At 46.1% G+C, this 25,759-nt stretch overlaps 1 protein-coding gene across 5 annotated transcripts in view; it reads left to right on the forward strand.

The window, feature by feature from the left end:
* The first annotated feature begins 4,977 nt into the window (after positions 1-4,977).
* ninl (ninein-like) overlaps positions 4,978-25,759 on the forward strand; it is a 20,844-nt gene continuing 62 nt past the window's right edge. The window contains exons 1-30 of one of the 5 annotated variants that reach the window (XM_058650950.1): positions 4,978-5,610; positions 5,712-5,808; positions 6,153-6,355; positions 7,283-7,346; positions 8,010-8,119; positions 8,187-8,324; positions 9,460-9,633; positions 9,922-10,058; positions 10,757-10,897; positions 12,012-12,186; positions 12,669-12,779; positions 13,117-13,203; positions 13,676-13,835; positions 14,223-14,291; positions 14,376-14,500; positions 16,337-16,417; positions 16,490-16,626; positions 16,741-16,878; positions 17,223-18,551; positions 19,239-19,343; positions 19,618-19,687; positions 19,757-19,924; positions 20,005-20,121; positions 20,203-20,316; positions 20,401-20,547; positions 22,225-22,374; positions 22,461-22,574; positions 23,961-24,173; positions 25,037-25,204; positions 25,291-25,759. The exon at positions 25,291-25,759 is cut by the window's right edge and continues 62 nt beyond it. In XM_058650950.1, coding sequence (XP_058506933.1) covers positions 5,428-5,610; positions 5,712-5,808; positions 6,153-6,355; positions 7,283-7,346; positions 8,010-8,119; positions 8,187-8,324; positions 9,460-9,633; positions 9,922-10,058; positions 10,757-10,897; positions 12,012-12,186; positions 12,669-12,779; positions 13,117-13,203; positions 13,676-13,835; positions 14,223-14,291; positions 14,376-14,500; positions 16,337-16,417; positions 16,490-16,626; positions 16,741-16,878; positions 17,223-18,551; positions 19,239-19,343; positions 19,618-19,687; positions 19,757-19,924; positions 20,005-20,121; positions 20,203-20,316; positions 20,401-20,547; positions 22,225-22,374; positions 22,461-22,574; positions 23,961-24,173; positions 25,037-25,204; positions 25,291-25,482 — 5,217 coding nt within the window. In that variant the 5' untranslated portion in view covers positions 4,978-5,427 and the 3' untranslated portion in view covers positions 25,483-25,759. Of the gene's footprint in view, positions 5,611-5,711; positions 5,809-6,152; positions 6,356-6,475; positions 6,549-7,282; positions 7,347-8,009; positions 8,120-8,186; positions 8,325-9,459; positions 9,634-9,921; positions 10,059-10,756; positions 10,898-12,011; positions 12,187-12,668; positions 12,780-13,116; positions 13,204-13,675; positions 13,836-14,222; positions 14,292-14,375; positions 14,501-16,336; positions 16,418-16,489; positions 16,627-16,740; positions 16,879-17,222; positions 18,552-19,238; positions 19,344-19,617; positions 19,688-19,756; positions 19,925-20,004; positions 20,122-20,202; positions 20,317-20,400; positions 20,548-22,224; positions 22,375-22,460; positions 22,575-23,960; positions 24,174-25,036; positions 25,205-25,290 lie in introns of those variants that run through there. The other 4 variants (XM_058650951.1, XM_058650953.1, XM_058650954.1 and 1 more) reach the window with 4 other exon arrangements.

A 25,759-nucleotide genomic window follows, 5' to 3' on the forward strand; every position in this document is an offset into this window, starting at 1 on the left:
ATAATAGCCATAGAAAATAGAGTTACACCATAATATCACCTCATTATACCTATAAATATCCATACATATTTCCCCCTTCAAACATACTCTTTAAATACATCACATCAGCAATAATAATTATACACAGAAGTATTCACGTCACCCCCCCCCCCCCCCCCCCCCCGCGCCATTAGCAAACACCAATTGTACTGTCCTGGGACAGCATATGGATCTGCTTCCACTGTGGCTCGCGTTTCCACCCCGGACCAATTTGCGGACGGACCTGGGAGACCGGCAGTCAACTTGTGAGTGTGGTGTTGCGTTTGGTAAACTAGAGAAAGTATTGTTAACTAAATGGAATATGTAACTGAACCAGTGGGTACCTCACTGTTCGCTGTGTTAAGTAAATAAATGCAGTTGCTTGAACAGACGTGTGTTGTGGTTGTTTGTAGCAGTTAGCTTACCCGAATATGTTGATCAAACGTGCTATGAAACTCGGCTTGGAAATGCCGCCGTGGCTACCGCTGCTATGTGTCGCATGCTCCGGGCTAGATGGTAGGCTCTGGGAAAACGAGACCCTCGCTTTTCACACATGCTAAACACCACAAAGACACGCTAAAGACCACAAAGATATGCTAAAATGACCACAATGACATGCTAAAATGTCCTCAAACTTCTTCTTCTTCTTATTCTTTTCCTTTCGGCTGCTCCCTTCAGGGGTCGCCACAGCGAATCAACCTCCTCCATCTCACCCTGTTCTCTGTATCCCCTTCTCTCACACCAACTAACTTCACGTCCTCTTTCACTACATCCATAAACCTTCTCTTTGGTCTTCCTCTAGACCTCCTGCCTGGCAGTTCCAACCACAGCATCCTTCTACCAATATACTCACTATCCCTCCTCTGTACATGACCAAACCATCTCATTCTGGCCTCTCTGACCTTATCTCCAAAACATCTAACATGTGCTGTTCCTCTGATTGACTCATTCCTGATCCTATCCATCTTCGTCACTCCCAAAGAGAACCTCAACATCTTCATATCTGCTACCTCCAGCACTGCTTCCTGTCTTTTCCTCAGTGCCACTGTCTCTAGACCATACAGCATTGCTGGTCTCACCACTGTCTTGTATATCTTTCCTTTCATTCTGGCTGATACTCTTTTATCACACATTACCCCTGACACTTTTCTCCACCCATTCCAAACAGCTTGAACACGTTTCTTCACCTCTTTTCCACAATCTCCACTGCTCTGGACTCTTGACCCTAAATACTTCAAATCCTCCACCTTCTTTATCTCCACTCCCTGTAGCCTCATGGTTCCACTTGGGTTCCTCTCATTCACACACATATATTCTGTCTTGCTGCGACTAACCTTCATTCCTCTCCTTTCTAGAGCATATCTCCACCTGGTCTCTGCTCTCACCACAGATCACAATGTCATCTGCAAACATCATAGTCCATGGAGATTCCTGTCTAACCTCATCTGTCAGTCTGTCCATCACCACCGCAAACAAGAAGGGACTCAGAGCCGAACCCTGATGTAGTCCCACCTCCACCTTGAACTTCTCTGTCACACCTACAGCACACCTCACCGCTGTCTCACAGTTGGCATACATGTCCTGCACCAGTCTAACATACTTCTCTGCCACTCCAGACTTCCTCATACAGTACCATAGTTCCTCTCTCTTTTTCCAGATCTACAAAGGCACAATGCAGCTCCCTCTGACCTTCTCTGTATTTGTCTACCAGCATTCTTAAAGCAAATACTGCATCTGTAGTACTCTTTCTAGGCATGAAGCCATACTGTTGCTCACAAATGCTGACTTCTGCTCTCAGTCTAGTTTCCACTACTCTTTCCCATAACTTCATTGTATGGCTCATCAACTTTATTCCTCTATAGTTACTGCAATTCTGAACATCTCCCTTATTCTTAAAAATGGGCACCATCACACTTCTTCTCCATTCCTCAGGCATCCCCTCATCCCCTTTACTAATCTCTGCTCCTTCATGGTTCACAGTAGTCACCTCTTCTACCCTTTGCTCTCTTTCATTTTCCTCATTCATTAGCTCTTCAAAGTACTCTTTCCATCTTCCCATTACTTCTGTGGCACCTGTCAACACATGTCCCTCTCTATCCTTAATCACCCGAACCTGCTGGACGTCTTTCCCATCTCTATCTCTCTGTTTTGCCAACCTGTATAAATCATTCTCTCCCTCCTTACTTTCCAACCTAGCATACAAGTCATCATACGCCCTTTGTTTGGCCTTTGCCACCTCTACCTTTACCTTGTGCTGCATCTCCCTGTACTCCTGTCTGCTCTCTTCAGTCTCCTCAGTGTCCCACTTGTTCTTTGCTAACCTCTTTCTCTTTATAAACTCCTGCACTTCCCCATTCCACAACCAAGTCTCCTTATCTACTTTCCTTCCAGACGACACACCAAGTACTCTCCTACCTGTCTCCCTGATTACATTAGCTGTAGTTGTCCAGTCATCTGGGAGCTCTCCCTGACCACCCAGATTCTTTCTCAACTCCTCCCTGAAAACCGCAGAACAGTCCTCTCTTTTCAGCTTCCACCACTTTGTCCTTTGTTCTGCCTTTGTCCTCTTCGTCTTCCTTGTCACCAGATTCATCCTACAAACCACCATCCTATGCTGACTTGCTACACTCTCACCGTCACTGATCTCCTTCAGATTACCTCGTCTATACAAGATGTAGTCTACCTGTGTGCTCCTACCTCCACTCTTATAAGTTACCCTATGCTCATGCCTCTTCTGGAAAAAAGTATTCACTACAGCCATTTCCATCCTTTTTGCAAAGTCTAACACCATCTGTCCCTCTGTGTTCCTGTCCTGGATACCAAATCTGCCCATCACTTCTTCATCACCTCTATTTCCTGCACCAACATGTCCATTGAAGTCTGCACCAGTTACCACTCTCTCACCTGCATCACTTCATCTAACTCACTCCAGAAAGTTTCCTTATCCTCTAATTCACATCCCACCTGTGGGGCATAGCCACTAATAACATTTAACATCACACCTTCAATTTCAAGCTTCAGACTCATCAGTCTATCTGACACTCTTTTCACTTCCAGGACATTCCTAACAAACTCCTCCTTTAGGATAACCCCTACTTCATTTCTCTTCCTATCAATACCATAGTAGTACAACTTAAAACCTGCACCTAAGCTTCTCGCCCTGCTACCTTTCCACCTGGTCTCCTGGACACACAGTATATCCACCTTCCTTCTCTGCATCATGTCACTCAACTCTCTAGCTTTTCCCGTCATCGTCCCAATATTCAAAGTCCCAACTCTCAGTCCCAGACTCTTGTCTTTCCTCTTTTCTCTGTGTTTCTGAACCCGCCTTCCTCCTCCTTCGACTTCGACCCACAGTCGCCCAATTTCCACTGTTACCCTGAAGGTTATCGGCACCAATGGCGGTCGTTGTTAACCCGGGCCTCGACCGATCCGGTATGGAAGTCATAGGTTCGATTTGAATATTTGGTTTTGGTTTTACACCGGATGCCCTTCCTGACGCAACCCTCTGCATTTATCCGGGCTTGGGACCGGCTCAAAAAGACACTGGCTTGTGACCTCCTAAGGTTGCATTTTAGCATGTCTAAAAAGACATGCTAAAGACCACAAAGACATGCTAAAATGACCACAAAGACATGCTAAAGACCACAGACATGTTAAAATGTCCATAAAGACATGTTAAGATTTAAGATTTAAGATTTATACTTTATTAATCCTGGTCACACGGTGGTGTAGTGGTTAGAGTGGTTCGAGCCCGGGTTGGAACAAGGGCCTTTCTGCATGGAGTTTGCATGTTCTCCCCGTGTGTGCGTGGGTTCTCTCCGGGTTCTCCGGCTTCCTCCCACAGTCCAAAAACATGCAATGTGGGGATTAGGTAAATTGGACACTCTAAATTGACCATAGGAGTGAGTGTGAGAGTGAATGGTTGTTTGTCTCTATATGTGTATGGACTGGCGAACTGTCCAGGGTGTACCCCGCCTATCGCCCGATGTAGCTGAGATTGGCACAGCACCCCCCGCGACCCTCTGGCAGAGGATAAAGCGGTAGATGATGACTGACTGACTTTATTAATCCCCTTAGGGAAATTGTTTCTCTGCATTTGACCCATCCTAGAATTAGGAGCAGTGGGCTGCCACACTGAGTAGCGCCCGGGGAGCAATGGGGGTTATGTACCTTGCTCAGGGGTACCCCAGCCCTTTTGACCTGGTGGGGACTTGAACCGGCGACCTTCCGGTTACAAGCCAAGTTCCCTTTCCACTTTAATGACCACAAAGACATGCTTAAATGTCCACAAAACATGCTAAAATGACCACAATGACATACTAAAATGACCACAAAGACATGCTAAAGACCACAAAGACATGCTAAAATGACCACAAAGACATGCTAAAGACCACAAAGACATGCTAAAATGACCACAAAGACATGCTAAAGACCACAAAGACATGCTAAAATGACCACAAAGACATGCTAAAATGACCACAAAGACATGCTAAAGACCACAAAGACATGCTAAAGACCACAAAGACATGCTAAAATGACCACAAAGACATGCTAAAATGACCACAAAGACATGCTAATGACCACAAAGACATGCTAAAATGACCACAAAGACATGCTAAAGACCACAAAGACATGCTAAAATGACCACGAAGACATGCTAAAATGACCACGAAGAAATGCTAAAGACCACAAAGACATGCTAGAATGACCACAAAGACATGCTAAAATTTCCACAAAGACATGCTGTAATGACCACAAAGACATGCTAAAATGACCACAAAGACATGCTAAAATGTCCACAGAGACATGCTAAAATTACTACAAAGACATGCTAAAGACCACAAAGACATGCTAAAATGACCACAAAGACATGCTAAAATGACCACAAAGACATGCTAAAGACCACAAAGACATGCTAAAATGACCACAAAGACATGCTAAAATGACCACAAAGACATGCTAATGACCACAAAGACATGCTAAAATGACCACAAAGACATGCTAAAGACCACAAAGACATGCTAAAATGACCACGAAGACATGCTAAAATGACCACAAAGACATGCTAAAGACCACAAAGACATGCTAAAGACTACAAAGACATGCTAGAATGTCCACAAAGACATGCTAAAGACAATAAAGACATGCTAAAATGTCCACAAAGACATGCTAAAGACCACAAAGACATGCTAAAATGACCACAAAGACATGCAAAAATTACCACAAAGACAAGCTAAAGACCACAAAGACATGCTAAAATGTCCACAACGACATGCTAAAGACCACAAAGACTAAAAAGACAAATGTGAGACAAAATGGGTGGTGTTTTTTGACAAAGTAAGTTACTTTTATTTCGACGGTCCTGGTGCGTCACCCTGTGTGTGTCCAGGTATGTGAGGTGCTAGGATGGAGGGGGCGGAGCACAGCCGCTACGTCGCTAAGCTGAAGGCGGAGTTCGACAGCTGCGACACAACGGCGACGGGCTTCCTGGACAGAGACGAACTGACGAAACTCTGTCACAAACTGCAGCTGGACGCTCACAGGACACTGCTGATGGACACTCTGCTCAGAGGGCGGAGCTACGCCAGGGTGAGGACACACACACACACACAAACACACACATACTGTTTGTCTCATGATCACAGTCACATGATGATGGCGATGACGCTTGTTTGTCTCCGCCCTCTCAGGTGAACTTCCAGGAGTTTAAGGACGGCTTTGTCTCAGTCCTGTCTCGCTCTGTGGACGTCAACACGTCAGAGGACGACAGCAGTTACCTAGAGCCAGGTAAAATAACCTGGGAAAACTGTAAGAGAACTCCGTTAAAGACATGTCCTCTTTTTTATCCTTCATGATTCTGTCCTCTGTCTGTCTGTAGTCTGAATGTGTCTTCAGTTCCTGAGTTTGTCCTCCATCTTTCTTCATTGTGTTCTCATTCTGTCTTAATTTTGTCCTCAACATGTTGTAATTCAAAGTTTGTCCCCATTCTGCCTTCATTTTTTCCACAAATTGTCTTCAGTTATCTTCAGTCTGTCCTCTCCTTGTCCCTTTCTTTTCCAGAGTCTGTCCGTAGTTACCCAACCCGTAGTTATCCTCATTCTTTCCTTTGTCTCCGTCCTCTGTCGCCACAGTTGTCCCTGAAGAGGTGAAGCCAAAGTTCGTGAAGGGAACGAAGCGTTACGGCCGGCGCTCTCGTCCCGACAGTGAACCTGACGTCGCGCTGACCTTTGACTCTGAGGACTCACCACCGTCCAGAACTGAGGCCACGGACTCATCACCGCCTGGTGTCCGCAGAGCAAAAGTGAGGCGGTCCACATCCCTGGAGAGCGTTGAGGTGAGAGCGCTTGTTCCTGTTCAGGTGACCCTTAACCATAACCAGTTAGTGACTAACCCTTAACTTAACTTAACTCAACTAATCACAATTCAATTCTTAGTCCTAAACTTAATTTAACAGTTCCACAGACATTAGGTTCCACCTCATTACGACCAGGTTTTTAGTCTCCATGAAGTCGACTGGTCCTGACAAGGTCAGTGTTTATGACACACACACACACAGCTGATCTGCTGCTCACACACACACACGCACACACACACACACACACACACACACGAACAGAGCCAACAGCCACATTCCTCACAATCCCACTTCCTGTCAAAACCTCCCCGCCCCTGAAAACCACCAGAACTACTGCTGCTGACTCCTCCCACTGTCCTGCCCCCACCCACACTGACCCCTCCCTCTCATTCACCTCCTCCCCCCTCAGGTATTTTACACGGATATTTGAGATCAACCTCACCCACTGTGTGCGTGTGTGTGTCATAAACACTAACCTTGTCAGGACTAGTAGTCCTCATGGAGACCAAAAACCTGGTCCTAATGAGGCAGAACCTGATTTCTGAGGAACTGTTAAGTTAAGTTAAGTTGAGGGTTAGTATGGTTAAGCTCAGTGATGAGGTGATGAGTGTTGTAACAGTACCTGATAATCACTGATGACATCACCGTGATTGGCTGTGATGTCTTCAGCATGTTTCCTGTTTGTTTACATGAACAAAATGAAAGTTTCTTTGTTTGAAAAACATGAAACATTCCAGAAGATTTGAGGGAGTTTAACACACTAAGCTGTTTAATATGACACACACACACACACACACACACACACAATATGTCCAGTCTAGCAGAAGTAATAAGCGCTTAGGAATTCCTTCTGATCACACAGACACACACACACACACTCTGTTCAGCTCCATGTTTTCTCTGCAGAGCCTGAAGTCTGATGAAGAGACAGGAAATCAAAAAATCACTGAGTCTGACTTTCAGTGTAAAGGTACAGTATGCTGTTTGTTTCCTCTGTTTGAACAGCTGTTTTCTCACTGTTTATGCTAAGCTAGGCCACCTGTTTCCAGTAATTATGCTAGGCTAGGCTACCTATTTCCAGCTACTAATCCCCCACCATGTCTGCTCTTAAATCAAAGCTAAGATAGCTGTTTTCATCTCTTTGCTTGTCTCCAGCCTAATGCTAAACTAAGCATGCTATACTAACAATGTCTCCTCATTTTGAGTCTCTATCTTATGCTAGGCTCACTATTTTCATGGTTTTTTTTTTTCATTTTTTGCATTTTCATGTCCATGTCATCTTTGTGCTAAGCTAAGCTTGCTGGTTCGCTCATTTGCAGTCTTAATGCTAAGCTAAGTTAGCTGTTTTCCTCATTTCCATTGTTAGCAGTCTTTAGACTAAGCATTGCTACCAATTTTCCATTCTCCCCTGTCAATCTTAATGCTAAGCTGTGGTAGCCATTTTCCCTGTTATCAGTCTATATGCTAAGCTAAACCAATGGTTTTCCACATTCTATGTGTTAATTTTAAGATAGATCTTTATGCTAAGCTATTCTCTCTGTTGTGAGTCTGTTTACTAAGCTAAGCTAAGCTAGCTGTTTCCCCCATTGTTTTCAGTCTATCAGTTAAGCTAAACTCTCTCCTGTCTTATTAGCTTATCAGCAGCAGCAGGAAGAGGAGGAGCCTGTCAGAGGCAGAGGGGGCGGGGACCATGTCTTGACAGCAGTTTGTGATCACCTGGGCCTCCAAGAGTTCAACACTGAGGTAACGGTGGTGAAGAATGTTCAATAGATGGTGTTCTGAACTCTAACCTTTGACCTCGGGTCTGCAGGACCTGGACTCTCTGCTCCAAAAGATGGACGCCGACCGAGTTAGTGTCAGGGACTTCCAGAAAATCCTTTGTGGCTCCACCCCCGTGTCCTGCTCCACCCCTGTACGACCCGCTGACCTGCAGAAGGCGCCGCACAGGGTCAGACTCACACACACATTAACACACACACACACACACACACACTGTTTCAGGTACCAGTGAAGATCTTATTAAACTGGTTTAAATCTTTTAAAGCCTGAAGCTCAGTGTTCCTATGTTTCTGCGGAGTTCCTGAACGCACCATCTCTGCACCTGCAGCAGAGGTGTAATCATGTTAGCAGCAGGTGTGTTAGCCTCAGGTGAGCAGGTAGCTGCTCACACTGGGATCATGTACTGCACCTCAGGTCTGATGTCAGGCTGTGGGTTTTTAACGTGGGTGAGGACGGAGACGACTCGCACCTCCATGCAGGTGAGGCGTTCAGGGACACTCAGTAAACACTCGCTATTTCAGGTTCTTGAAGATGTGGCTGTGTGGTGTGCTGACTGTGCTGTGTCAGCGCCCCCTGCTGTACCAGCCTGAGACACAGCAGCACAAGCCTACCAGCCACACCAAAGTCTCAGTGATTTTAGCTGGCGGGGGTCCTCTTCATTTCTCTTCCTATCAATACCATAGTAGTACAACTTAAAACCTGCACCTAAGCTTCTCGCCCTGCTTCCTTTCCACCTGGTCTCCTGGACACACAGTATGTCCACCTTCCTTCTCTGCATCATGTCACTCAACTCTCTAGCTTTTCCCGTCATCGTCCCAATATTCAAAGTCCCAACTCTCAGTCCCAGACTCTTGCCTTTCCTCTTTTCTCTGTGTTTCTGAACCCGCCTTCCTCCTCTCCTCCTTCGACTTCGACCCACAGTCGCCCAATTTCCACTGTTACCCTGAAGGTTATCTGCACCAATGGCGGTCGTTGTTAACCCGGGCCTCGACCGATCCGGTATGGAAGTCATAGTCAAATCAGTGATTTTAGCTGGCGGGGGTCCTCTGCTGCCTCGTGTGGTCATGAATTCACAAAACATGACATTTGAACTTAGTGATGGATCAACAACTCCTGTGTGTGTGTGTGTGTGTGTGATGTTAAAATCACTGATTTTCTCTCTGGGCTTTGGTGCAGGAGAGTGAGTGTTCTGTTTAATGTTGTTGTTGTTGTTGACACATTTATAATGAGAGAGAGATATTTAAAACACACGTGTCACACTTTCACAGCAGCAGATCAGAGTCCAGTCTTCTGTCTCTGTCCAGGCTCAGGTGTTGGAGGACAGCTCGGCTCGCTCCACGTCTCCGTCCCTGCTGACGGCCTCTGTGGGACAGAAAGTCCTCAGTCGTCTGGGCGACGGCTCGGGGTGGACGAGTCCCGAGAGGGTCATCGCCGTGTGGACTGAGGAGGGAATCAGAAACAGCCGGGACATCCTACAGGTGAGGACACACCTTAGGACAGGGGAGTGCTCACTGCTTTTCAAAATAAAAGCAGGTTTACCTCTAATGCTAAGGTAAAAAGATCGCAGCCCATCAGAATAAAAGCCTGTTCCTTTGTGATGCTTAGGTAAAAAGAAACAATCATAACTTTTCAAAATAAAAGCCTCTTTCTGGCTGTTGCTGGGTCAGGAAAAGTACGTTTTCTTTTTAATTTTCAAAATGAAAGCCTATTTTTTCCTTGATGGTGAGGTGAAATAATCCCAGCGTTTCTGTGTCTGGTCTCTTCAGACTCTGGACTTCCCCCTGGACGAGCGTCTCAATCTCACTGACCTCACGCTCGCTCTGGACAATGAGCTGCTGGTCAGTGGCAACGGCATCCACCAGGCGGCGCTCATCTCCTATAAGAATGAGATCCAGCACCTACAGTAGGCTCTTCTTCTTCTCTTTTTAAATAGTGTCCGTTTCTCAATATCCATACTTGAGCGTACTTGAGCGTACTTGTGCATACTTGAGCGTACTTGAGCGTACTTGTGCATACTTGAGCGTACCTGTGTGTACATGTGCGTACATGTGCGTACTTGTGAAAACGTCATCAGACTCAGTCCAAGTTCTGTTCCTATTCTCAAGTCCGTGAGCAGCGAGTACAGTTCTCAAACCTGGAAGTGTTCTGCCTCCGCCCTTTTTACCAAGTATGCATCGGGTGGTGACTTGAGTGGAGTTGGGATGGCCATGTAACCCAGAATGGGGGTGGAGTGGCTCAGTGGTTAAGACCGTTACCCTGTGTGCAAAAGACATCATGGTCGCAAGTTTGACTCCACCCCTGGCTGATTGTACTCAATTCCATTGTAAGTCGCTTTGAATAAAAGCGTCTGCTAAATGACATGTAATGTAATGTAATGTAATGAATGCATTTGGGCGGAGCATAGCAGCAGATAATACAATATAAACCTGAAGTAACTATTTTTCTGTGTCCCGGAACAAAGTTTTAAGATCATTTGATGCGAGAAATGAGTCATTTAGAATTCAAACATGTGGTTTGTGTATAAAGATCTGACGTATTTATAGTTTGTCAGAGGTGATAAGCTCCGCCTCTGCCCCTCTGTATAAAACTTGTGTGTTTCAGAGTGTGTGTGGAGCAGTCGTGCAGAGAACGAGACAAAGTGCGAGCAGATCTGGATCAGGCCGATCAGAGAAACCTGAAGTTGGTCAGAGAAGTGGACGATCGTCACGCCAGCATGGAGACGCTGAACCAGAGCAGGATCAGGTCAGACCTGTGGTCAGGGGGGCGGGACCATCACTGCCGTGTGTGCTGACTCACGTGAAAGTGTCGCTGACTCATCTTAACATGTCGCTAACTCATGTGAACATGTCACTGACTCATCTTGACATGTCGCTTACTCATCTTAACATCTCGCTGACTCGTGAACGTGTCGCTGACTCATCTTAACATGTCGCTAACTCATGTGAACGTGTCGCTGACTCATCTTAACATGTCGCTAACTCATGTGAACGTGTCGCTGACTCATCTTAACATGTCACTGACTTGTGAACGTGTCGCTGACTCATGTTAATGTGTCTCTGACTCATCTTAACGTGTTGATGACTCATGTTAACATGTTGCTAAATCATGTTAAAGTGTTGCTGACTCATGTGAACGTGTCGTGTGTTGCTGACTCATGTGAACGTGTTGTGTGTTGCTGACTCATGTGAACGTGTTGTGTGTTGCTGACTCATGTTAACGTGTTGATGACTCATGTTAATATGTCGCTAACTCATGTTAACGTGTCGTGTGTTGCTGACTCATGTGAACGTATCGTGTGTTGCTGACTCACGTGAACGTGTTGTGTGTTGCTGACTCATGTTAACGTGTTGCTGACTCATGTTAACGTGTTGCTGACTCATGTTAACGTGTTGATGACTCATGTTAATATGTTGCTAACTCATGTTAACGTGTCGTGTGTTGCTGACTCATGTTAACGTGTTGCTGACTCATCTTAACATGTCGCTGACTCATGTGAAAGTGTCGTGTGTTGCTGACTCATGTTAACATCTCGCTGACTCATGTGAACGTGTCGTGTGTTGCTGACTCATGTTAACGTGTCGCTGACTCATGTTAACGTGTTGATGACTCATGTTAACATGCCGCTAACTCATGTTAAGGGGTTTTTGACTCGTATGAACATGTAGATGACTCATGTTAACATGTCGCTAACTCATGTGAACGTGTGGCTGACTCATCTTAACATGTCGCTGACTCATGTTAACGTGTCCTGTGTTGCAGACTCATGTTAACGTGTTGCTGACTCATGATAACGCGTCACTGACTCATGTGAACGTGGCGTGTGTTGCTGACTCATGTTAACGTGTTGCTGACTCAGGGAGCTGGAGCAGGACTTCCGTGGTCGTGTGACGTGTCTCCGCAGTCAGTGTGAGCAGGAGAACGAGGCTCTGCTGCAGCAGCTGGAGCGAGAGCGCGGCATTCTGCAGGAGGAGCTGAGGCTGCAGAGAGCGCAGGAGGCGGAGCTACAGGAGGAGCTCTGTAGCGCCACACAGGTGTGTTATTGTGATTTTTTGTTGTATGTTTTTTTTTTTGTATGTCTGTAGGAGAGGTTGTGTCTGTTGTTTATGTTGTTGTGCAGGAGAATAGTCGCTTGGAGGAGTTGTGTGTCTGTGTTTATGTTGTTGTGTTGTTGTTGTGCAGGAGAACAGTCGCTTGGAGGAGTTGTGTGTCTGTGTTTATGTTGTGCAAGAGAACAGTCGTGTGGAGGAGGAGTTGTGTGTCTGTTGTTTATGTTGTGCAGTAGAACAGTCGTCTGGAGGAGGAGTTGTGTGTCTGTTGTTTCTGTTGTTGTGTTGTGCAGGATAACAGTTGTCTGGAGGAAGAGTTGTGTGTCTGTTATGTTGTTGTGCAAGAGAACAGTCGTCTGGAGGAGGAGTTGTGTGTCTGTTGTGTTTTTGTTGCACAGGAGAACAGTCGTCTGGAGGAGGAGGAGTTGTGTGTCTCTTGTTTATGTTGTTGTGTTGTTGTTGTGCAGGAGAACAGTCGTCTGGAGGAGGAGTTGTGTGTCTTGATGTTGAAACTGACTGAAGCTGAAAACACTGTGAACAAACTACAGCGAGACCTGGACCAAGTTCTGCACGACAAAGTAACACAACATTAACACAACACAACATAAATGTACGTTCTGATGTTTCAGTAAAATATAAAAGTTTGATTACTTGTGTTTTTGTTTAAACTTACAACCACAATATTTGTCAGAAACATCACAAGAAGATGTAACCAGATAGTGTTGATCTTTACACACACACACACACACACACAGAGGTGTGTAATGGAACCTCTGATGAATCTTTAATGTCAGTTTCCTGTGACTTCACTTCATTCTTGCTCTTGTCGTCTCAGCTGTTTTTTTTACTTTAACAAAGTCTTTCATTGATTGATTGATTGACTGATTGACAGCTGTGTTTTTGTCTGATGGACAGTTTGGCGGTCTGGACGCGGCAGGCACACCGGCGAGTCACGAGGAGCATTTCTGTGAGATCGTCAAAGACTACGAGCTGCAGTGCCGGGTAAGAGCCGTGGTGCCTTCACTGACCCTCCGGGTTTTCAGGTTTCTCCTTCAAATTAAACACCTGTGGGATGTTTGACGTCTGTTTTTATGTTTGTGCACCTGAACGCCTCACGCTGCTTCATCAGAGTATCAAGGTGAGAAGACGTGAGCTGTGGGGCGTTCACTGTCACTGCCTCACAACACTTTTCCTTCCTTTTTCCTTGTCTTCTTTTCCTTCCTTCCTCTTCTTATCACAAAAAACTTGTTTGAACGTTGTTCATTTTGTCGTATGTTGTTTTTGTCGTACGTTTTTTGTCGTACGTTGTTTTTGTCGTATGTTGTGTTCTTGCCTTGTCTTCTTGGTCTTCCTCTTCTTCATCTTCTTCCTATAGTGAGTGGGCGTCAGGAGGCTCCACAGCGCTCCCAAATCAGCCAATCAGAGCGTCAATGTGTGTGTGTGTGTGTGTGTGTGTGTCTGGTGTTGCGTTCAGGAGCTGCGGGACAGAAATGATGAGCTGAGCTCAGAGCTGGAGCTGCTGAAGAGTCAGAGGAGCGACAGGAAGTCCAGGAGATCAGCAGCAGACTCCGCCTCTGTGGCCGACGACCTGAGCTGGACTGAACAACAGGCTGTTGATGACGAGTCTGACTGTGGTAACACACACACACACACACACACACACACACACACAGGTACTGAGGTACCTTCATGACATTGTGAGTTTGATCACATGTCATTTCTAAAACATATAATTAAAAGTCTGATGAGAAAATGTAATATTTAAAATAAATCAAAGTTTAGCAGAAACTGAGGAGTTGTAGAGCAGGTCACACCTGTTCAGGTACATCCTGGACACGCCCACAGGAAGACTGTGTGTGTGAAAACACAGTCTTCCTGTCAGTTGTGTGTGAGTAGTTTTGTGTCTTGTGTCTCATCCTTCAGTCTCATTGTGTCTCACAGTGAGTCTCTGTCCCTCACACACTTGTGACCTTTGACCTTTGCGGTGTCCTAGTCGACAGTGTTTGTTTGTGTTTGTGCAGACGACTCGGACATGAAACGTCTCTCGTCTCCTCTGGTCAAGAAGAAACTGCAGCCGGTCGATCAGAAAGGTGACACACACACATACGCACATACACATACACACTCACTCACTGGAATGTTGACCGGCGTTAACTCTGGCCCCGCCCCCTTAGGTCTGTCCTCATTGGACGACGTCTCTGGTCCTGGGGTCAGTATCCAGACTGAACTGGCTCTAGAGCAACTGAAGCAGAAACATGAGCAGGAGCTGCAGCAGCTACACATCCAACTGGACACACAGGTAACTACACACACACACACACACACAGGTAAACTACACACACACACACACACACACACAGGTAAACTACACACACACACACACACACAGGTAAACTACACACACACACAGGTGAACTACACACACACACAGGTGAACTACACACACACACACACAGGTAAACTACACACACACACACACACACACAGGTGAACTACACACACACACACACACTCACAGGTAAACTACACACACACAGGTAAACTACACTCACACACAGGTAAACTACATACATTCACACACACACACACACAGGTGAACTACACACACACACACACAGGTGAACTACATACACACTCACAGGTAAACTACACACACACACACAGGTAAACTACACTCACACACAGGTAAACTACATACATTCACAAACACACACAGGTAAACTACACTCACACACAGGTAAACTACATACATGCACACACACACGTAAACTACACACACACACACACACACACACAGGTAAACTACACACACACACAGGTGAACTACACACACACACACACACACAGGTGAACTACACCCACACTCACAGGTAAACTACACACACAGGTAAACTACACACACACACACACACAGGTAAACTACACACACACACACACAGGTGAACTACACACATACACACACACACACAGGTAAACTACACACACACACAGGTGAACTACACACACACACACACACACTCACAGGTAAACTACACACACACACAGGTAAACTACACTCACACACAGGTAAACTACATACATTCACACACACACACACAGGTGAACTACACACACACAGGTGAACTACACACACACTCACAGGTAAACTACACACACACACACACACAGGTAAACTACACTCACACACAGGTAAACTACATACATTCACACACACACAGGTAAACTACACTCACACACAGGTAAACTACATACATTCACACACACACACACACACGTAAACTACACACACACACACACACACACAGGTAAACTACACACACACACACACAGGTGAACTACACACACACACACACACAGGTGAACTACACTCACACTCACAGGTAAACTACACACACAGGTAAACTACACACACACACACACACAGGTAAACTACACACACACACACACACACAGGTGAACTACACACACACACACAGGTGAACTACACACACACACACACACACAGGTGAACTACACACACACACACACAGGTGAACTACACACACACACACAGGTGAACTACACACACACACACACACACACAGGTGAACTACACACACACACACACACACTCACAGGTAAACTACACACACACACAGGTAAACTACACACACACACACAGGTAAACTACACACACAGGTAAACTACACACACAGGTAAACTACACACAAACACAGGTGAACTACACACACACACACACACACACAGGTGAACTACACACACACTCACAGGTAAACTCCACACACACACACACACACAGGTTAACTACACACACACACACACACACACACACACACACAAAGGTGAACTACACACACACACACAGGTGAACTACACACACACACACACACAGGTAAACTACACTCACACACAGGTAAACTACATACATTCACACACACACACAGGTGAACTACACACACACACACAGGTAAACTACACACACACACACATACACAGGTAAACTACACACACACACACACACACAGACAGGTGAACCACACACACACACACACACACACACACACACAGGTGAACTACACACACACAAGTCTTCAGTGTAGAAACAGAGCAATGAGAGTGGGGCGTTTGTCCTCAGGTGAACTTCTATGAGAGAAGTCTGGAGCTGATGAGACAGAGCATGGAGGTGGAGCGTAAAGACATCTCTCAGGTCTTCAAGGTAAAACCTTCACAAGTGATCATGTGACAGGTTTGTTCTGCTGGTTCATATCTGATGTGTAGTTCTTCTCAGCTGGAGATCAGTGAGCTGGAGGAGAACAAGGCTCATGTGGAGCAGCAGGTGCAGCAGCTGAAGGACGAGCTGGACCGAGTTCAGAAGCAGCTCCACCATGGAGGAGGAGGAGGGTGGAGCCACGAGCAGGAGCGCAGGTGACCCAGATCGAACACTGCTGAGTCGCTGTTTAAACTCTGCTGAGTTATCAGAAAGTATTGACTTTCTGATCACATTAACGTCTTCTAAACGCTCCACACATCATTTCCCAGGATGCAGCGGGAGAGGGCGGAGCTGGAGCAGAACTTTGCCCGGGAAATCGGAAACCTGGTCCAGCGGCTGAGTGCGGAGAAAGATCAGCTTGAGGCGGAGCTAAAGCTGAAGATGGACCAGGAAGTGATGGTGGTCAGGTGAGTCAGGACTCATCTGAACATGTGTGAAAACTGCTGAGTCAGCAGCGAAACACTGAGTCTGTGTGAAAACTGCTGAGTCAGCAGCGAAACACTGAGTCTGTGTGAAAACTGCTGAGTCAGCAGCGAAACACTGAGTCTGTGTGAAAACTGCTGAGTCAACATCAAAACACTGAGTCTGTGTGAAAGCTGCTGAGTCAGCAGCGAAACACTGAGTCTGTGTGAAAGCTGCTGAGTCAGCATCGAAACACTGAGTCTGTGTGAAAACTGCTGAGCCAACATCAAAACACTGAGTCTGTGTGAAAACTGCTGAGTCAGCAGCCTCATATGACCGCTGTGAGCAGGGAGGAGTCTGAGCAGCAGCTCGCTCGGATGAAGCGTCATCACGCCGAGGGTCAGCGTCACCTCCTTCACCAGCTCCATCAGGAGCGTCAGTGTCTGCAGGAGCAAAGAGGATTCTGGGAGTCACGACTCGTCCAATCAGAGCAGGAGAAACTGCGACACGAGAAAAGACGCAACGAAGAGCAGGACCACCTCCTTGGTCAGTTCTCCTCAGAGAAGACGAGGCTGGAGGAGCAGGTGCACAGCTTACAGGACGCCGTACAGAGCTCCGCCCTCCATATCAGCCAATCAGAGGCCAGTCTGGAGGAGTGCAGGGGGCGCTGTGGTCAGTTAGAGGACGATGTCAGAGCCTCACGTGGGCGGTGCCTGGAGCTGGAGGCTCGGCTGGAGGAGGCGTGTTCTCAGCTGGAGGAGAGCATCGCCTTCCTGGAGTCTCACGAGAGTTTAAGTCGACGCCTGGAGGCAGAGAAGAGCGAGTTGGAGGCGGAGCTTCAGCTGGTGAAGGCCAGAGAGGGGGGGCTTGTGAGTCAGGTGATGCAGCTGAAGGAGGAGCTTGGGAACGTCCAGGCCACGTCCGACAGCCTCCTGCAGGACCGGGCGCTGGTGGCCGACAACTGCAGCCGCCTCTCCGACGCCTTCGTCCAGCAGCAGGCTCTGCTCCAAGCCCGCGACCACGCCGTTGGCGCCATGAGGGCGGAGCTAGAGGAACTGCACCACGCCTCAAAGAGCAAAGCGGCCGAGCTGGACTCACTGAAGACAGACCGCGCCAGGCTGATCCAGGATCTGAAGGAGCAGGCGATGGCGGTGGACAAGCTGCAGCTGCAGCTGGACAGCGTTTCAGAGGAGCTGGACAGGAGGAGTGTCAAGGAGAGCCTGCAGGGGGTGCTGCAGCAGGAGCGGAGCAGGACGTCGCAACTCTGCCGCAGCGTGGAGGAGCAGGAGGAGGAGCTGTGTCGTCTGCGGCAGGAGAACGTGAGCTACGCCCGGCTCGCCGACCAGCTGTCCACGCAGATCGTAGAGATGGAGACAGAGATCACGACGCTGCGAGAACATCTGCGAGACGTGAGCGCGCAGCTCAACGACACCGCCGACCTCGTCCCGCAGCTCCGCACGCAGATCAACGCCAACACCCGAGAGACGGAGCAGCTCCACACCGACAAGGAGGCGGAGGCGGAGCGGCTGCGGCGGGCGCTGCGAGACGCTCAGGACCAGCAGAGGGCGACGGAGGACAAGTTTGAAGAGGAGAAAAAGAAGATGAGGCAGCAGCTGATGGAGCTGGAGACACTGGTCCTGGCCCTGGAGGAAGCCCCGCCCCCACAGAGTCCACGCAGGTTTGTGGAGCATGAGGCCGACTTAGGGAATCGAACCCCCGTCTGAATGACCACTAACCCACCGCCGCTCGCCGAGACTCTGAATGAAGGGGCTGATTACCCACAATGCACTGCTGCTTTAACCCATCACCTCATCAAACATCTAAACTGCATGACATCATCACTGTGACATCATCACTGCGACCTCAGGCCTCCTCTGCTTCAAACAGTTTAAAGACACAGTTCACTCTCTCACACCAAACCTCACAGAGAAAACCCTCTGCTGCCTCGTGTGGTCACTTTGTGTCACTGAGGTTAATCTGAAAGCTGGATTTGACTGAAGAGACAAAATCAGACATTTGAATTTAGTGATGGAGGCAACAGTGTGTGTGATGTTAAAATCACTGATTTTCTCTCTGAGGTTTGGTGTGGGAGAGTGAGTGATCATGTGACGTAGAGATCATAGAGTTTTTAGTCAAGTGGATCAAATCTGTCCTTAACTCTTGAAATCACTGATTTATTTTCTGTGTGAGTTCAGAATCCCGTGGTCGGACGTTGAAGCACACGAGGTCGCCGGTCACCTGATCATCGTTAATCCGATCGTTTTCATCAACGAACAAATTTGATCGCTTTGATCATTTGTTTTCAGGTCGTCGCGTTTGTGATTGATTCTTTTTTCTCGTTTTATTGACGACGTGTCGGATTCAGGATGCAGCTGGAGGAAGTTCGCGTGGAGAACAGCGCCCTCCAGGAGCGACTGAAGGTCCTGCAGCAGGAGGTCCAGAACCTGGAGGACGACGTCGACAAGAAGAGGTGAGACGGGGGCGGAGCCTGTGTTTATGAACGCCATGTGATTAACGGAACGCGTCTTAAATGTTCTGACAAAACAGCTTAAATATCTACAAAAGTTTTAATGACCAATTTTTTTGAATTCATTTAGTTTTAATGAATTATATTTTGTTATGTGCTATACAAATATTGATCAAATCACTTTTAATCACTTGTTTTTAGTTTTTTCATTATTGTTTTAAATATTTAAAATTGTATAGATTTTCCATTCGTTCTATTTTATTGTTTGGTTTGTCAGGAGGAAAGTGGACGAGCTGCAGAGAGAACGCGAGCGCGGCCGAGAGGAGGAGGAGCGACTGCACAGGGAGGTGAGAGTCTGTCTGTGACCTCTGACCTCTGACCTTTGACCTCCGCCTCCTCACTCACTCTCTCTGCAGAACTCCAGGTACAGAGAGGAAGTTCTGGATCTGAGCGGCAGGAACCTGCAGCTGAGCAGCGACAACGCCGAGCTGAGCGCCCGTCTCCATGGAGACCAGGAGTCGCTGCGGCTGCTGGGGGAGCGTTTGGCAACTGTCTGCAAGGAGCAGGGGGAGGAAGGAGCCGAGGTGAGAGGTCATGACACAAATGATCGAGGAGATCTGAGGAGATCTGAGGGGATCTGACGGGATCTGACATCATGTTTCAGGTGCGGCGGCTGCAGGCAGCGGTGACTCAGCAGGAGAGAGAGAAGCAACAGGTGCAGGGGGCGTGGACACAGGAGCGCCACCTGCTGGAGGCGGAGCTGAGCTCCTGCTGGGAGAAGGTGCGAGGACTCCGCCTTCATCACAGCTGATGTTTGTCGTGAAACATCGCGACTCAAACTGTTTTTTTTTTTATTGCTCAGCTGAAGCGTGTTCCTGAGCTGGAGGCGGAGCTTAGCGGCGCCGCTCTGAAGCTGCAGTGGTTGAACGAGGACAAGGTCAAAGTGCAGCGAGAGGCTGACGATCGCAACCACCAGGTGACGACAAAACAGATCGACCAATCACAGACTCCCCCTGCTTCTGTCGCCGCCCTCTCACTTGCAGTGACTCTGTCCTCACAGGTGGAGGCGCTGCAGCGCTCCGTTCTCGCACTGGAGTCAGAGAACGAGCTGATTCGCTCTCAGCTCCACGCTGCCACGCGAGACAAACTCGGCCACGCCCAGGAAGTGACTGAGCTGCAGAGGAAGCTGGAGGAAACTCGCAACAAGGTGAAGACGGAAGTTACAGATTAAAAGATCGTGAAACAATTTACGTTTAAATGAAATAGTGTTTTCAGTAGTTATTACTACAAAATAAAACACATGTTTTTATGTTATCTTTAGTTTCAGTAGTTATTCCTACAAAATAAAATACATGTTTTTATGTTATCTTTAGTTTCTGAAGTTATTCCTACAAACTAAAATACATGTTTTAATGTTATCTTTAGTTTCTGAAGTTATTCCTACAAAATAAAATATATGTTTTTATGTTATATTTAGTTTTAGTAGTTATTCCTACAAAATAAAATATATGTTTTTATGTTATATTTAGTTTTAGTAGTTATTACTACAAAATAAAATACATGTTTTTATGTTATCTTTAGTTTCTGAAGTTATTCCTACAAACTAAAATACATGTTTTTATGTTATCTTTAGTTTCTGAAGTTATTCCTACAAAATAAAATACATGTTTTTATGTTATCTTTAGTTTTAGTAGTTATTCCTACAAAATAAAATATATGTTTTTATGTTATATTTAGTTTTAGTAGTTATTACTACAAAATAAAATACATGCTTTTATGTTATCTTAAGTTTTGGAAGTTATTCCTACAAAATAAAATACATGTTTTTTTGTTTAATTTTAGTAGTTATTACTAAAAAATCAAATAAAAACAATTGTTATCTTTAGTTTTGGGAGTTATTCCTACAAAATAAAATACATGTTTTTACGTTATCTTTAGTTTTAGAAGTTATTCCTACAAAATAAAATACATGTTTTTACATTATCTTTAGTTTTAGTAGTTATTCCTACAAAATAAAATATATGTTTTTATGTTATATTTAGTTTTAGTAGTTATTCCTACAAAATAAAATACATGTTTTTATGTTATCTTTAGTTTCTGAAGTTATTCCTACAAAATAAAATACATTTTTTTATGTTATCTTTAGTTTCTGAAGTTATTCCTACAAAATAAAATACATGTTTTTATGTTATCTTTAGTTTTAGTAGTTATTCCTACAAAATAAAATATATGTTTTTATGTTATATTTAGTTTTAGTAGTTATTCCTACAAAATAAAATACATGTTTTTACGTTATCTTTAGTTTTAGAAGTTATTCCTACAAATAAAATACATGTTTTTACGTTATCTTTAGTTTTAGAAGTTATTCCTACAAAATAAAATACGTGTTTAGTTTTAGTAGTTATTACTACAAAATAAAATACATGTTTTTACGTTATCTTTAGTTTTAGAAGTTATTCCTACAAAACAAAATATATGTTTTTATGTTTAGTTTTAGTAGTTATTACTACAAAATAAAATACATGTTTTGTTATTTTTAGTTTTAGTAATTATTCCTACAAAATAAAATACATGTTTTTACGTTATCTTTAGCTTTAGTAGTTATTCCTACAAAATAAAATACATGTTTTTACGTTAGCTTTAGTTTTAGTAGTTATTCCTACAAAATAAAATACATGTTTTTACGTTATCTTTAGTTTTAGAAGTTATTCCTACAAAATGGAATATGTTTTTATGTTTAGTTTTAGTAGTTATTCCTCCAAAATAAAATACATGCTTTTATGTTATCTTTGGTTTTCATAGTTATTCCTACAAAATAAAATACATGTTTTTATGTTATCTTTGGTTTTCATAGTTATTCCTTCAAAATAAAACGTGTGTGTAGGTGGAGGAGCTGGAGGGGAGCGTGCGGACGCTGCTGCAGGAGAAGGAGGAGCTGTGTCGGGTCATGGCGGTGCAGGAGGAGCGAGTGTCCGTCACGCTGCAGGAGGAGACGCACAGACTGAGCGTCCAGAACCAGGAGCTCCATCACAAGGTACCCCCTCCTCAGCCATCGCCGCCTCCTCCTCCTCCTCCTCCTCCTTCACTTTAAAAACACAGAGTGGTTGTTGTTGTTTACAGCTGTCGGAGCTGCAGGTCAAAGGTCAGGACGTGCAGAAACTGACTCAGGAGCAGAAGAGTCTGAAGATGCAGCTGAGTGAGCTGGAGGCGGCGAGGACGCAGGCGGCGGACCAGGTCAGAAACACAGTCGCCCCCTGGTGGCTGTTTAATCAATTCAATGTTATTTGTATAGCGCCAAATCCTAACATACATGATCTCAGGTGTGTACATAGACAACATCAAGGAGAGCAGAGAAACACAACAGTTCACACAATGAGCAAACACTAGGCATCAGTGGAGAGAAAACACTCCCTCTTAACAGAAGCAGAAATCTCTGACAGAACCAGACTCACACATGTGCAGCATCTGCCTCGACCGGTCGGGGTGAAAGGAAAATGGGGGACAGAGGAGAGGTGGGGGACAGAAAGGGGGGAGAGAAAGGACAAGAGGGAGATGAGGTAGAGACAGAAGAGAGAGAGAGTGAGACCAGGAGCAGATACACAACAACTGTATCAAGTTATAAGTTTATACAGTTAATGATATCAACTTTTAATTATAGCACAATAATAATGGTGATGATATGTATGATATGGATAGCCTCGAAAACTGGATCTGGATCCTGCAACCTGCAAGATGAGGATACAGAGGGAGAGAGGGAGAGGGAAGGAAGGAAGGACACAAACTAGGGAGAGAAAGAGACAAGGTTAATGACATATAAAAAGTCATATTCATACCCTGAGTGTGAGAGAGTGAATGTGCGTGCACCACAGGAAAATCCCCCAGCAGTCTAGGTCTATAGCAGCAGAACTAAGAGCTGGTCCAGGTTTCCCTGAACCAGCTCTAACTATAAGCTTTATCAAAAAGGAAACTTTAAATACAGAGAGAGGCTCCGCCTCCCGAACTCTAATTGGAAGCTGGTTCCACAGGAGAGGAGGAGCCTGGTAACTGAAGGCTCCGCCTCCCATTCTGCTCTTACAGACTCTGGGAACCACAAGTAAACCTGTATTTTGTGACCTAAGTGGTCTGTTAGGGTGATAAGGTAAGACTAAGTCTTTCAGGTATGAAGGGGCCTGACCATTAAGTGCTTTGTATGTGAGGAGGAGGAGTTTATATTGAATTCTAAACTGTGGGTGGAGCCAGTGTAGAGAAGCTAACACTGGAGTTATATGGTCTCTCTTTCTAGTTCCTGTCAGAACTCATGCTGCAGCATTTTGAATGAACTGAAGGGTTCTAACAGACTTGTTAGAACATCCTGATAATAAGGAGTTACAGTAATCTAATCTAGATGTAACAAAAGCATGAACTAGTTTTTCAGCACCCTGTAAAGACAGAATGTTTCTAATGTTCATAATGTTCCGCAGGTGGAAGAAGGCTGTTCTGGAAATGAGTTTTATGTGTGAATCAAATGACATTTCCTGGTCAAAAGTAACTCCAAGGTTCCTCACAGTGGAACTGGAAGCCATGGTGATGTCATCTAATGCATTTTTGTCTTGGCGTTAAACCTCGCTGTCGTCCCTGCAGGCGGCGCGGGCCGACGCCACCCTCAGTCTGGTGCAGGCACAGCACGCTCGTCAGCTGCAGGAGCTGCAGGAGCTGCAGGGGCGGGTCTACAGCAGAGGAGGAGGCAGCCACGAGCAGGAGCAGCTGGAGGCGCGGCTACTGGAGGAGCAGAGGCGGAGTCAGCAGCTGGAGGAGACACTGAAGTGTCAGAGTCAACAAATCACCATCAAGCAGGTAAAAAAGTCACCTGATGCAGAGCAGCGCCCCCCTGAGTCTTTGGTGGGTGTGGTCAGATGAGCGCCCCCTGCTGTATGTTTACTGCTGAGATATTAAAGTAAATTTGCTCAAGATTAAATAATTCAACTTGAACAGTGAAGAAGGGGGCGGGGCAGGAAGTGGACAAAAATATGTCCTCGCACTCAACTATGAAAGCTGTGAGCATTAAACTGAGGAGGAAAACTGGAACAATTTCACGTTCAGTGTTAATGTGTCAGACGCACACACACGCACTCACACACACACTCACGCGCACGCACACACACTCACACGCACGCACACACGCACACACACACTCACTCACACACTCACGCACACACACACACTCACACTCGCACACGCACGCACACTCACACGCACTCACACACACACTCACACACACGCACGCACACTCACACGCACGCACACACGCACACACACACACACTCACTCACACACTCACGCACACACACTCACACGCACGCACACGCACACACACTCACACGCACGCACACACACACTCACACGCACACACTCACACGCACGCACACACACACACTCACTCACACACTCACGCACACACACACACTCACACGCACGCACACACTCACACGCACACACACTCACACGCACGCACGCACACACACACACACTGCTGCCTCCATCACTAAGTTCTAACGTCTTATTTTAATGAATTCGACTTTTGAAACATTTCATTTCGACTTAACTCAGTGACACAAAGTGACCACACGAGGCAGCAGAGCGGCAGCTAAAATGACTGGTTTTCTCTCTGAGGTTTGGTGCTTTACAGCCTTCAGTCTCACAGTGAGATCATGTTCCAGGACCTCACACACTTTTATCTGCGAGTGGCTCGGTTGACGGCGTGTTGTGTTCAGGATCAGTACGAGAAGGCGCTGGCGTCGCTGCAGCAGAGGACGGACGGCGTGGAGCGGAAACTGAAGGCCGTGCAGACGGTTCTACAGGAGAAAGTCCAGCAGCTCAAAGAACAGGTCAGTCTTCAATCAGGTCCTCCTCTCACACTGTGACACACGCGTTGTTCTGACTGTTGTGTGATGTCATCACATGTCGCCTGCAGCTGGCGAAGAACACCAAGGTGAGCGCTGTGATGCAGGATGTGTACGTGGAGAACAGTCAGCTGATGAAGGCGCTGCAGGTCACAGAGCAGCGGCAGAAACACGCAGAGAAGAAGAACTTCCTGTTGGAGGAGAAAGTCGGCGCCCTCAACAGGCTGCTCAGAGACATCGTCGCCGTGGCGCTCGCCACGTAGCTGCTCCACGCACGACATCCAGGGGGCACCGTTTGACACCTGTAACGCCGTCTGTTCATCATGTGACTGTAAGCTCCGCCTCCTGAAGCTGCTTCAGTGAGACTGTGGAGTGAATTTCAGCCAATGACAAATCATGTGACTTAGTTTTATAAAGTTTTAATGTTTGCATCAGTGTCAAAGTGTGACAGGGGTCAGAGGTCGCGCTGCTCTAATCACATGATCTGTTTCTGCCTGCTCACACCAAAGATGTGATGTCATCGTCAGTATTTCTTTTTTT

This window comes from Solea solea, chromosome 15 (genome assembly GCF_958295425.1).
Source record: "Solea solea chromosome 15, fSolSol10.1, whole genome shotgun sequence".
In the NCBI taxonomy this organism is placed as follows: Eukaryota; Metazoa; Chordata; class Actinopteri; order Pleuronectiformes; family Soleidae; genus Solea; species Solea solea.